Source organism: Emydura macquarii, unplaced genomic scaffold (genome assembly GCF_026122565.2).
Source record: "Emydura macquarii macquarii isolate MOO-44397 ecotype Brisbane River unplaced genomic scaffold, CSIRO-AGI_Emac_v2 contig_2205, whole genome shotgun sequence".
NCBI lineage: Eukaryota > Metazoa > Chordata > Testudines > Chelidae > Emydura > Emydura macquarii.
Window position 1 is genome coordinate 715305 of NW_027132342.1, and position 13823 is coordinate 729127.

The window sequence follows — 13823 nt, forward strand, 5'->3', positions numbered from 1 at the left end:
AGTACACAGTGTAATTGCCACGGCTGTTACCACACGACTCTTTCTAAGCAAGCACATTTATTCTCAAGATAAAAGCACTAAAGAGAAAATATATTAAAACCAATAAAAGAACCTATATGCATGCTAATAAGCTCACCAAAACTCAACCCATCACTCTAACAAGAACTCTGGCTGGTGAACATCCTTCAAGCCCCACCAAGGGGTTATCCCGCGGTTACAAGTTCGTAACTCCTTTTGCTAAGAACAAGAACACAGACTGGGTCAAATGCTTCCAACCTTTCCTAGGAAGGATTAGGGGCCCCCTTGGATAGGAGGTCCTGTCTGTTTCTTGGCTCAGAAAAAGGTTCCTGAGTCAATTTTAACTCCAGCTATTTAACTAAAGATCCTTTCTTTGTCTGTTGGTGCCTGGAGAATCCAGTATGACCCAGTATATGTGAGCCTCTCTTTGGGTGGTGGTAGCTGCTCTCTGAAGGTGTTGCAACCTGAGTGAATTTGCCTAACCACCCCCACTGTTCTCAAGAAATTACACACAATCCCTAACCCACAATGATACATAAACTTAATTCAATAAGGGTTAGCTTAATTCAATATGGTGTGTCCAGGATATCACAAGGAATTGCCCTAGCTATCACACAGGGCACATACATAGAAATAATTTCCTGTGCAGCAGTCCCAGTGCTGCAAAACCCTCACTTTGAATGGAAGTTCCATGCACCAAGAGTCCTTAGCAAAGCCCGGCTACTCATTCATGCTCGCTCGCTGTGTGTGGGTGTGGGTGTGGCAGCTGAGCATTGTAAGATGGATCCTGGAGATGTAATAATACAATGCACACAGAGGTAACCTAGAGTCTCTAGTTTTTGCCTTGAAGCTTAAAGTGGTAGGGAATCCCTTAATTTCCTTTTCATCTCAAACGTATCATCACTTACAGGAGGACAAGGAATTGTATGCTGTTTTATTCACTCTAAATAGGACGTTAGTGAATTTCCAATGACTTGGAAGTTTTTATGTGAGTGCTGTTAGAAATGGGAATTGTCCAGGGAAAACCTGATGGAAAATCAGATGGAAAATAAGCTGTAAACATAATTTTTGTTGCTTGCAGCCCCAGTGTTGCAAAATCTCTTGTTGTTTAGTAGCTGTGTGGTATGCATCTGTTTTAATTCTACATTTGCAAAGTCACTTGACAAACATGCTTATTATCCATACAGGGTAAATATCTCACACTGACGGTTTATGCTGCTTTAAAAAGTAAAACTCATTGATATAATTCTTCAGAAGAACAAAATAAACGTAAAAAGCCTTAGTAAACCCAGCTAAGTAGTATGTAAAGAGACCTATATGCTATAAGCCACCAAAGGATGACCATGAAGATAAGGATAGATGTAGTATTCTCTTTAGAGAATGCATGTGTGTAGTCATTTCTTCAATCTAACTGCTTCCACCAGAGGCTCCTTCCATGGATAAATGTCCAGTAGATGACATTTGTTAATTTTTGGGTTAGTAGTCTCTTCCATATGAACATCTCAAAGTGCTTAGCTTCAAAACAGGTGTATCAGATAGTAATGGTATCTGCAAAATTAGATGAATATGTAGAATTTAATAAATCCAAGGAGTATTAGTTTTTGTGTCTGGGAGTAGTAGCCCTGGAAGCGGAGTACCCTTTATGGAAGGTAGGAGGGTTAGAAAGAAAATGTCAAAGGATCATGGGAGGGAAGGTGATCTTGTGGCCACTTATTTCCTGTGTAACCCAATGCAAGTCACTTAGTTGTGCAGGTCTGAAGATGGACTCTACTTTTGTATGCCTTAATATTTGGGTACCCTGCTTCAAACATCTAGGACCTGATTTTCAGTGGTGCTGGGCGTGTAAAAATGTAATTAGCACTTCTGAAAAAGCAGGCCACAGGGCCCAAATTTTCAAAGGAGGCTTACAATTTAAGGGACTTTGCTGTTTGAGGGCCAAATCTAAGACACCTTGGGCCCAATTCTGAGAAGTGCCGAACACCCCCACAGCTGAGATTGAAGTCAATGGGAGCTGTGGGTGCTCATGATCCGCACTAAGGACCTGGGTGTTTCAAGATGGTCACCCAAAAATTGAGACACCCAAAATGAGAGGCCCCTTTTTAAAACTGGGGACTAAGGGCTGAATGCTCAAAAGGATTTAGGTGGTGTAAAAGTGTCACAACTCCTAACTATTAGGTGTCTGGAAAGTCACTGCAATTCCCAAAGCCTGTGTTAGGCACCTCGGCTCCCTATACGGCGAATGGGGGAGAGTTAAGTACCTTAGAACGTATTCCATGAAAGCCAGCAGCCTAGGTGGCGGGCGCCTAAGCTAGCCAATGGGAGCTGCTGACCCGAGGCAGTGTGCGCCAGGCTCTACCTGTCTCTCTCCGGAGATGCCTCCCTGCAGCCGGACTTAGGAGGTTATCTATCTCTGCTTGCAATCCTCAGCCAGGAATATTCTTTTGAGTGAGGGTGCCTCTGCCATTTTAGCAAGAAGTCAGTGGGTGGGGGTGGTTGTTTGGGACACAGAGAGAGAGGACACGCATGAGAATGAGTCTGTAGTCTGGTGGTTAGAGCACTCACACAGGATGTGGAAGACCCAGCATCCAGCCCTTCTGCTCCAATGACTCCTCCATTATTTATCCACAGTGCAGCAGCTTCAACAGGAGAGACTAAGGGATCCCCACATCAGAATAGCCCATAGCCCAATGATTAGGTCACTTACTTGAGAGATGGCAGATCCCTGTTCAAATCTTTTCTCCCTCTTAAGTGGGGAGGAGGGACTTGAACTAGGGGTCTCACTCCTCTCAGGTGAGTACCCTCTCCACAGGGCAAGAAGTTATGAGGGAGGTCATCTTCCTCCCCTTCCCCCCAACTATAAGCTTGCCTATGGGGGGGTCTGTTCACACCTAGAGGTTCAGCCTGAGGGGCTGTATCCACTATCTTCCCCTGGTTTGTAAATCACTGTGGGGCTTAGCTGGGAGATGGGCATCTGGACACCCACAGGCAGGCAGCAGTGTGCCTGCTCGGAGGCAGAAACATGGGCTTACTTCAAAAATGTAGGCACCAATTAAGTTTAGGTTCCTACACAGTTTCAGCAGGAGTTTTGTGCATTGCAGTGGTCCCAGGAAATGACTGCCCACAAGATTATTCTTCCTCCCTCACCCCTTTGAGGACTTCTCCCTAGCCCTTCAACTCTCCACAAACCAGGGGAAGATAGGTGTGCAGCTGGGGGGCTCTATCCAGTAGGCATGATCAGTGGCTGCCCACTGGATCAGGCCCCCATTGGGCCTTACTCTCAAACAGAAAGCTAACATCTTAATTTCCATGGGTCAAATGGCAAAACTCCCATTAACTTCAACGGAGGTACATTTTAACCCCACGTATCATCCAGCCTTTGTTTGAATGCCTTTATACCTCTTGACTGTGCCACATCAGGAATTTACCACAGAGAAGCTCTAACATCATATTTAAAGGATGACTAGCACTTTGGAATCTTTGCTCCATGCCTTTCCATTACTTCTATAATGCCAACAGCTGCAGCATTCTGTAAGTATTTAGAATAAAATGTAACCTACCTAGAGTGGGGTCATACTCCCAGATGAACCGTTTGGTCAGGAAGCGCACGACGAGAGCTGGGGAGACAAAAACATCTCGCATGAAATTTTTAAACACCTGACTCATTCACTTTAGAGGGGAGGATCTTTTGCCTATAGGCTCATATAGACATGCTGATCCCCAGGGTGACAGTGCGGAGGTTTTGTAGGATAGACTTGAAGCAAAACATCAAATCCAAACACCTGCAAGCTTTGGCAATGGAAGACTTAAAAGAAAATGCAGCTCTGGATTGGAATTGTGCAAGCAGAACCTCTGTTTATAGTAGGACAAACTTGAATCTGACTTTTCCCCAAATGTCTGTGTTCAAAATCCAGACCCCGATTTGAACGGTGTCTTGAGCCCCGCTCTATAGTAGTTCAAGTTAGCAGCACCATAGTGTAACTAATACATATTCTTTTTGGGGTTGTTTTTAACAGGAGTTTAATTTTGAAAGGCGCCTGATTGAGAGCCCTGGAAGCTGAATCCCTTGGTTTACTTACAGAATAGCTAAAGTAAAGGCAGTGGCAAAGCAAGCTCCCATCATGCCTATGGGCTCAATCCTTCTGGGACCAGCCAAAAGAGCAAGAGCTTACTTTAGTGCTGAGTTTTTTTGCTGAGATTGCCAACAAAAAAGCACTGTACCAATTAGGAACAGGAATGAGATTCATAAACACCTGCACATAGGCTACTGAAGAACCATCAGATGGTAACTTTGAATACCAATCCTGTCTGGCTTTAAGCCTGTCTCTTCCCAGCAAAGAAGGAAAAAAAAAAGATATAGGGCCTGATTCTCCTTTGCCCTGCTCCTGTTGTAGTCATTGATGCCAGTGAAAAGCAGTTGTAAAAAGAGCTACCATTCTGATTCGTAGCATTTTACACTTTTTGCACAAATGCAGGAGGATGGTAACCTGGGCACTTTGTTGGCATTTTATTCTTGGGGACACTGGGATACTACAGTGATTGGTACCAGTACAGGAACCTGTGGATGTATAAATAGGTCAACAAGCTCTGTATCTCCTTAACCATTCGTTTCCTCCATTTTTAAGCTACAGTATGTTACAATCCTTATTCTGTAGCACAGTAAAATGATGTGCTGGAATTTTGTTTTCAAACTAATTCTTAAGTAATAGCCAATGGAGCTATTGGTATCTTTATTTTTCCCCCAGATCCATATTCAGATAGTTACTTTATTCCCCAAATATATTCAAGTTTAGTTTTCATTTCATCATGGGAAACTATTCATTTTAGCTAACCTGTATTATATGAAAAGAAACACAAGTGACAAGGGCACAAGCAATTCATAAAGGAAGACTTGATCTTGCAGTTACCCAGGCAAAACTCACATTAGGGGAAGTTCACCCTGTACAGAAGAAATGTATCAAAGCTGTTTTTGGCTTTAAGTGATATATACTCTGCGCTGACCATCTACACGGGGATTAATTTTGTCTACTGTACATAGGATTAAATTCTAAATTCCAGCAGCTGATGTATTATTCTTCTGAGATTGGAGGGGGTGGAGATCAAGCAATATAAACATCAAATACTTTTGATGGATGTGAGGTGACTATGAACAAAGTTCCACCTGCATCTTATAACTATTCTCCTTCAGAGCGGTGAATTAGCAGTGTGTAGTTTTAATTGTTTTCTTAATTATCTACTGCCATGAAAGCACAGAGGTTTTAGATAGGGAAAATGCTCACTTAAGTGGATGAACTTTGAATATTGTGTTATGTCCATGGGCATCCTTGGTGATTACCTTTGTACAAGTAAATTTATCCTGCTGTGTCATTTCTTGAGTTATGTCTCATTGCAGGTTCAGATTCTTCAATTAAATGCAGACTACTTGCTTGTGTTATGTGTATTATTTGTCACTGAGTGAGTAGAATTACATGTGAGTAGAATTCATCTGTGCATAGAAGGAAAACACCAGGCCTATGCACCACATAAGTCCCACTTGAGCCCTCAAAATAGGGTTTATGCAAAAAAAAATACAGAACTTAACTGCTTATATGTATTCCATCCTCTAATATTGCAGTGAAAATTCTATTGATAAGGTTGAGATGTCACTCCCCAGTTTAAATTCCTTTCTTCCCCAGTAACTTATAACTTCTCAGAAACACACACCAGGGAAGAGGTTGGCTGCTGAATATTGGCAGTGTAGTGACCAGGAAACCCAAGATTTTAAAAGGGATTAGCTGTTTTCGGTGCTCAAACTCCTACCTTCTGAAAATCAGGCCCCTTTAAGGCATTTCAAGTTGGGCATTCAGAAAAACCTGAGGCACTCAAAGTAACTAGTCCTTTTTGAAAATCTTGGTCTAGGTCTTTTAAATATCATAAAGCAAATCTATAAATCTGATCAATAGTTTGGTTCTTTCTCTTGGAGTGAGCATTTCTCACCACTGTTGTCTTGAAACAATTTATCCTCTTTGTCTTTTCTACTTGTCATCTTGAGTATCCAGCTATAACATTTTACAGCTCCTTCTTTAACAAATTTAATTAATGAAATTGTAGTTCTATATGTGCATCCTGCAATGAATATATTAGAGCATTAAATGAGACACAGTAATTACAATTTTAGGAGAAAAATCTTAATGCTTATACTATTTCTTTCTTTCTTTTTTAATCTAAGCTGGTCTGAGTCTGGGGTAGAGGAAATTCAAATAATCTAACTTGAAATGAAAGAATGGATTGAATCCACAATTCTATAAGTGACAGTTCTAGGCCAATCACCAACACCAGCCAATTCAAGTCCTTTCTCCATGATAAAATGCACATCTCCAGAGCTGGGATAGAAACCCTGTTGCTTGAGTTCTGAAAACACAGGCCTCTTCTATTTGAGCTAAAGGGAAAGCTCTGCTAGCCAAAGTGATCATGTTTATGGTCTTTGTAAGCTGCAACCAACCAACATAGGACAACATACACCATTTCTGATGCTACTCAAAAAGACATTGACAGGAAAACCAAAATAGTTAATAAGTGCTTAATTACAACCTATTTTCTTCAAATATAGTCAGACCATGAGTTTTTGAGAAGAGTTAACTAAACATAAAAGTTTGAAGAGGTAGTAGTAAGACATTCATGAAGAAGATAAGAACATTGGACAAAAGTCAGTTTCAAATTAGTATAATTTTTGGATAATCTGTTTTTTGTTTTTGGTTTTTTAAAAAAGCATCAGTTTGATTAATTTGCTTCATAGTTTTAAACAATATTCTTCTTTGTCTTTACAGTGAATATAGCAATTTTCAGACCAAACTAATTTTCCAAACCAAAAGTTTTCAGGCATTAAATAGGGCTTTATGATGGCAACCAGTTACAAAATTAACTCTAGAAATATTTTTAAATGTTAGCCCAAGAGCTGAAGTTAAGATTTAGGGCTCAATCTTAATTGCTCAAAAAACTGACATTTGACTGCTTCATTTCTTAGGCCTGGTCTAAACTTAAAAAGTTTTACTGGTGTAACTATATAAGTATGGGTGTGATTTTTTTTTTTTTACTTGCATAATTATGCCAATAAAAGCCCTAAAGCATACGCAGTTACATCAGTATAAGGGTTTTATAGTGGTATAGCTTATTTCACTTTGCTGAACTGGAATAAGCTATACTGATATTATAAGCACTTTTGTACCAGTATAAATGCATCAGTACTATAGGGTTTTGGCTGCATAATTATACTGGCAGAGTTAAAGAGGCAAAACTCTTAATTGTAGGCAAAGCCTTAGACTTGACTTTGAATTAATTGCTAGTTTGTTTGGTTTTTTTATAGTAAGTTTATATTGGACGGGGGAAATAATATATGGACAGGGTTTTCCTGACAAGCATCCGGAAAGCATCCTAACTACAACCTCTCCTTCAGAGAAAGACATTCAAAATAGCTTCTGTTAACTCTGTACCCTACTAGAATAGGCTCTCACTCAGTCATGGATCCAGAAACCAATCAAGCCTGAAATTCAAAATGTAAGGAGGAAAGTTGCCATAAAGATTCCACAGATGTTCAGAAATATATATCCCATATGCCAAGGAAAGATTGCTGGTGTAGAAAATTTTGTGCAAAAGGCCCAATAATATTACACTAACAGTGAATTCTAAAGGAGGCAAATTTCAATACCTCTTTTCATTTCACAAGTAATATTCCAAACAGCTGTATTAAAGACTTGTTCAATAGTTACTCCTTTTTTAAAATAGAGCAATATACACAAAATTCTGTCAAAGGGAAAACCTTAATTATGAGGGCAGTAGCACGCAGTCTGACAAGTACTCCTGGGATGCATAATCATAGATGGCTAGCAGCGGCGTTTCACCACTTATTTATATAACCTCCGAAGAGGCATAGAGACATGGTCTGTCTAATAATGGGCAATGAGAGAAGAGCAGGGTAACAACACTAAGCACTGCTGCCCCTTCTGTTTATTCAGCTGAGTATAGGAGTTCTTGCTGAGTTGCTTATAATTATTGCTATACATTAAACCTCCAAGAACAGCTGAAAGTCCCATCTGATATTTATGTTAAGGTGGAAACTTTTCTTACCTGTCTGACTTTTGCAATCCTACACTAAAAATGTTTAGAATTTAATACCTGGCTTGCTGTCACAAAACTCCTGCATTAAATTGGACCAGCAAAAGTGGTGAGGTGCTGCCACGTTGTAATAACTTGTGAGAGAGCCAATGTCTTGAGCTGTGTTGATCACAAAGAGGAAGGATGAGGATCTAGGGAATCTATTCACTTGTTTTCTCATTTAAACAAATTTCATGTTTACACTTACAGTGGTCAAGAATATGGAAATTGAAGTATCTTAAGATCAGAGTATGGGAAACTAAGGTGACAGGAAGGAAGTCAGTCAAGCATCACAGTCAGAAGATGAGGATTGGGGGTAGAGGGGGAGCGATGGAGGGTGGAGGGCTGGGAAAGAGAGGTGGGAAATAGCCACTCTGAAGGAAAAGATAGAGAGGAGCTGTCTATAGTGGACTTCAAAGATAACCAAGGTGTGGCAGGAAAAGGGACCGAAAGTCGCAAGAAAGGAGAGAAGAACTGAAAGCCACAATGGTGGCGACCTTAAGCCTAGAAATTGAGAGGAGATGGCAACATTAGCTGCACTGAAAGGGAAGAGACAGGTTTTGGTGAGCACAAGGGAGCTGAAGATCAATGTGAGTTCTAGTGATGAGACAGAAAGTGGGGTAAGTCGTCTTGTATTTGTCTCCATACTGGCCTCATGCTATAGAAATAACCAATAGTAATACATGCAGGAGGGAACAGATGCAAGGAGGAAAGGTAGGGAGAGAGATGACACATGTAGAGCTAGATGGTGAATGGATCTGAGTGGCTATTTCCCACTTCTGTTCCCAGACCCACCGCTTCCCCCAATCTCTTTAAACTGTGATGCTTGACTGAATTCCTTCCTGTTGCCTTAGTTTCTCCTACACACATCTTAAGATACCTGCACTCTCAGCAGAGAGGACAGTTGACACACACAATGACTCACCTACTTATCCATTGATGATGGTGATCAAACATATTGGGTTCACCCTATGCCCTGAACCATGAGGTTTGCTCAGGTATGATTAACTACAAATATGAATGATAATCAACCATAAAATAATCCAGTCCCTTTGTGAAAAATCCAACCACAAGATTTGAACTAAAATGCAATTGTGATTGAGAAATATTTTCAGATACATTTTACTGTTGCCAGCATTGCTAAGGAATCTATCACTGTGGGATCTAACTAGACACCATTGTATATATTTAGAAGAACATCAGTTTCTTCAGGAAAGGAACCAACATCTCTTCCCCTTCTATTCAGATTGAAGCTACTTGTGAGAAATTAAATCTAAGTGATTATTTGCAGCAGTAATGTTATGGGGCCAGTTCCAAAGCTCACTTATAAGGACTGCAAAAAGAGACCCTTCTTGTAATGCCTCTTGAAGCTTGCAGGACTCAGGATCAGCCTGATCTCTAATAGCAGTGAGTTCCACAGATCAGGGTCCTCCACAGAGAATGCCAGGCCTCCTCCCCAAAACAATTTACTGCTTGTGAAGTGTTTCACCTTTCAGACTTGCAAGGAAAGAAAAGTCAGACTAGACTTTTTGGTTTTCCTTTCATAGAAGTGACACTCACAAAAAGGAATCCGTGTCACCGCTTTCAACTTACCTGAAGCCAATTGTGTTGTGCAGGGTTTAAGTAAGGGTAGAATCTGTCCCATCACTGTCATTCACTTTCAAGCCTCCTGCCAAGTTATTCTTGGAAAAGAAACATGAGAATCTGTCAAATTTATCCCCAGTGTAACTCCACTGAAGGCAATGAAGTTACATCAGGAATTAATTTGGCACTTGGGCTCAGATTTGCAAAGCCAGCTAGGGGAGTTAGTCACACAACTAATTAATTTCAATGGGAGTTGTGTGACTTAGTCCCCTATTCAGCTTTAAAAATCTCAATCCATATATTTTGGACCATTATATTAAATCATCCAATTGTACTTAGATACTTGTTTGGATTTAGTGACAGACAAATGCTCTGGCTTCTGCTAAATTTACAATCTGCCTGGATACATGTCTTCATGAATTTAATATCTTGCCAACTAATACAAGCTGGGCTTTCAGTGGGGGAGAGAAAATGGAATCAGGATTTCTGTTTTGTTTTTTAAATAAAGAATTTAGAGTTAAACCAAGAAAAATAACATTTCTCTTCAGTGAAATAATTAATGAATAATGATTCTTTTATGCAATGAGGATTTAAAGCTATAAAGATGGCCTTAAAGTAATCACATTATTTAAAACATCAGCAAGTCTATTATTGTTATATGTTATGATGATATGGCATCTTTAAACCATATTTGGTAAGAGAAGCCAGTGTGGCTAAAACTAGTTGTTATAACGATCAAAAGGCACTTTTTAAAACTCAGCCATTCATTTTTAAAAATTATTTTTCTTTTAAAGTCCATTTCTTATATTTTCCTTTTAGTGGCCCCGTGTAGCTAAATCTCCTCTGACTCACAGCACACGGCAAGCCCTATAGCATGGCACCTGTACAGTATTGTGGCATGCAATGTGATAGATCAGTAAAGGGCACTAGATCTAAAAAAAGAGTATTAAAATCAATACAGAGAAGTATTTTATTTGTTTCTAAAAGTGCAGATCCCTCAGGAGAAATATCTGTATGAACTTTAAGTACAGAGGGCCATATTCTGACCTCACTTACACCAGTATGGAGTAAATATATCTGGCCTAGCATTCATAGCTGTGGATTGTCTTTGTTCTGACATTCTCTCAGCTAACTCAGAAGCTACATGTAGACTGGAAACACTAAGGGAACATTTTTCTCTGTATTTCAACCTCTTTCAGGCCATACACTGTGGTTAACCCCACTGTTGAGGTTTAGCAGGCCTGTAATAAGCAGAAAGGGGAATTTAATAGGCTTATGGAGAGGAAAAAAGAAAGGAAAATGTTATTGATGATCAACATCAAAACATCAACTTCAAAACTGAAAATTGTCTCATTGCTCCTCGAACCAGTATATTTTACTCATTGTCTAAGACTGTGAACACTTCAGGGCCAGGGACTGTCTACTCCTGTGTTTTTGCAATGACAGCACAATGAGGCCCTCAATTCTTATTGAGGTTATGATGCTATAAACATGACAAATAATAAGAATAGTAAATGCAGACAGATTGGGATTGGCTTGCTGTGTGCCAAGAGTTGCTGGACTGCTCTTTTCTCTCAAGAGATTGTGTTGCTTAGGATTTCTGTAAGCTGGTGGGCTCCCTCCGCAGCCCAGGAAGAGTCTCTTTCAGGGCACAGTTCATTATTCGAACATAAAACGACAGACAGCAAGGTTTTTTTCCTGACCACAGCTAGCTGTATGGACTCAGAGGCCTTTCCCCTTGCATTTCTGTCCAATCTGGAAAGAGGACATACATACCCTCCCTTTAAATCCCTGCTGAACTGTGTGACAGGTAGGCAGCCCTTAACCGTTTCCTGGCTGTTTCACTCTTTCACTATCATCTATGGAATTTGTCCAACCATACCCATTTAGACTATGATTCTATTAGATCATAGTTTCTCAACCTGTGGTACACGTACCCCTGGGGGTACGCGAGACACAGGCAAGGGGTATGTGGTGAAAAACTTAGTGAAAGGAGGTGAACGGCAGCCGGCAACTTCTGGGGAAGCCAGGTGGCAGCCACCTGGTCCCAGCTCCCTGCTGGGAGGCAGGCGGCGCACACAGTGTGATTTGCCCCAGGCCCGCACCCCCCTAGGGACAGCCATGGGGAGCGCTGCTATAACTCTGGTGGGCCGCTACTGCCTGCTCATACCTCACAAGTTCTCGCCTGTCTGAGGAGAACACCATGTGACCCTGCCATCAGGCCACAGTAGTTGGCTGGCGTTGGCCTTTGCTCCTATATGGAGGAAGGGGAGGAGGAAGGATGGGAGAAACAACGGGGGTTTGTGATCTGCCACTGCCACACGGCACTGCAGAAATCAAACTTTCCTGCTTTATGAGAAATAGTCATCCAGCAGTAAAGGGGGAAAAGATTGTATTTCTCAGAGTGGAAAATTGAGTGTTGGGGTACTTACTAAAATTTTCAGAAGTTAGGGGGCACTTGCTACTTAAAAGGTTGAGAAACACTGTGTTAGATCTCAAACTAATCTAGAGATGAGCTCAGAACCAGACATCACAATGATTCAACCGGCCCTGAACTGTAAAAGGTGTACAAGGATTGGAATTCCAACCTCAGGTCTCAATCTGAATTCCACAGTTGTCCCCCAGGTCTATAAGGGACCAAACCAATATCCCACATCCAAGTACCTCCAAGTTTTGAGATGTTTGAAACACAGATCTTAGGCTTGTATCTGGGGCCCATCTTTAGGCTCAACAGGGTTGGACATGGTGAGTGCTTGGATGGCAGAACGTCTGGGAATGCCTGGAGAACTGTACAATGTCAGCAGTTCAGTAGGCTGCTCTCCCACAGAACCGACAGAGAAGCTGGGTGTTAGGGTTCACTGGGCTCTTATAGATGAAATATTAAGCTATGATCCTGATCATTTGTGTCCATTAATAAGACTAGGGCAGTCTTCACAAGGTCTGAGTGTTCATCCCAAGCTCCAAACTGGGTATTGTATTCTGCCTATTTAAAAGTTTCACTGTATGTTCAATCTGGTATGATATTCTTCTTTGCTTTCTGTCCTAAAGTGTTGAGCAGTGTTATTGTACTAAATATGCTAAATGGTGGCTGTGTTTCAGCCTAGAGATGGCTGCATTTTAATGCTAGGTGAAATGACCGACACAAAAAATCAGTTTGTAAAATGCTTTGGGAACTTTCTGGCTGAAAGGGTCTGAATAGAAGTACATATTCATTCATTTTATTCAACAAGGGTGATCCAGCTGATAGAATGTGTTTGGACTTTTAGAAGCCTTTGATAAGGTCGCTCACCAAAAGCTCTTAAGCAAACTAAGCAGTCATGGGTTAAGAGGAAAAGTCCTCTCATGGATCAGTAACTGATTAAAAGATAGGAAACAAACGGTAGGAACAAATGGTTAGTTTTCAGAATGGAAAGAAATAAATAGCAAGGTCCCCCAAGGATTTGTACTGGGACCAGCGCTGTCAACATAAATTATCAGGAAAACTGGATGAAGAATGAGGTGGCAAAATTTACAGATGATACAAAATTATTCGAGATCATTAAGTCCAAAGCTAACTGTGAAGAGTTACAAAGGGATTTCACTAAATTGTGTGATTGGGCAACAAAATGGCAGATGAAATTGTGTTGAAAAGTTCAAAGTAATGTACACTGGAAAACATCATCCCAACTATACATGCAAAATGATGGAGTTTAAATTATCTGTTACCTCTCAAGAAATCTTGGAGTCAACATGGATAGTTATCTGAAAACATCTGTTCAATGTGCAGTGATAGTTAAAAAAGCTAACAGAATGGTGGGAACCATTAAGAAAGGGATGGATTTATATAGTGGCATTATGAAATTTACTATCTATGGTATACCCACATCTTGAATACTGCATACAGTTCTGATTGCCCCATCTCAAAAAAGTAACTGGAAGAGGTACAGAGAAGAGCAACGAAATAATTAGGGGTGTGGAACAGTTTCCATATGAGGAAAGATTAAAATGACTGTGACCGCTCAGGAGAAAAGATCAGTAAGAAGGGGAATATGATAGAGATCTATAAAATTGTGAATGGTGTTGAGAAAGTGAATAGGGAAGTGTTGTTATTTACC

At 40.6% G+C, this 13823-nt stretch overlaps 1 protein-coding gene across 1 annotated transcript in view; it reads right to left on the reverse strand.

Annotated features, from left to right (window-relative positions):
* Window positions 1-13823, reverse strand: part of RERG (RAS like estrogen regulated growth inhibitor) — a 124805-nt gene that overhangs the window by 17118 nt on the left and 93864 nt on the right. Inside the window, exon 2 of the mRNA XM_067559155.1 lies at window positions 3576-3632. Within this exon, the coding sequence (XP_067415256.1) occupies window positions 3576-3632 (57 nt within the window). The remainder of the gene's footprint in view (window positions 1-3575; window positions 3633-13823) is intronic.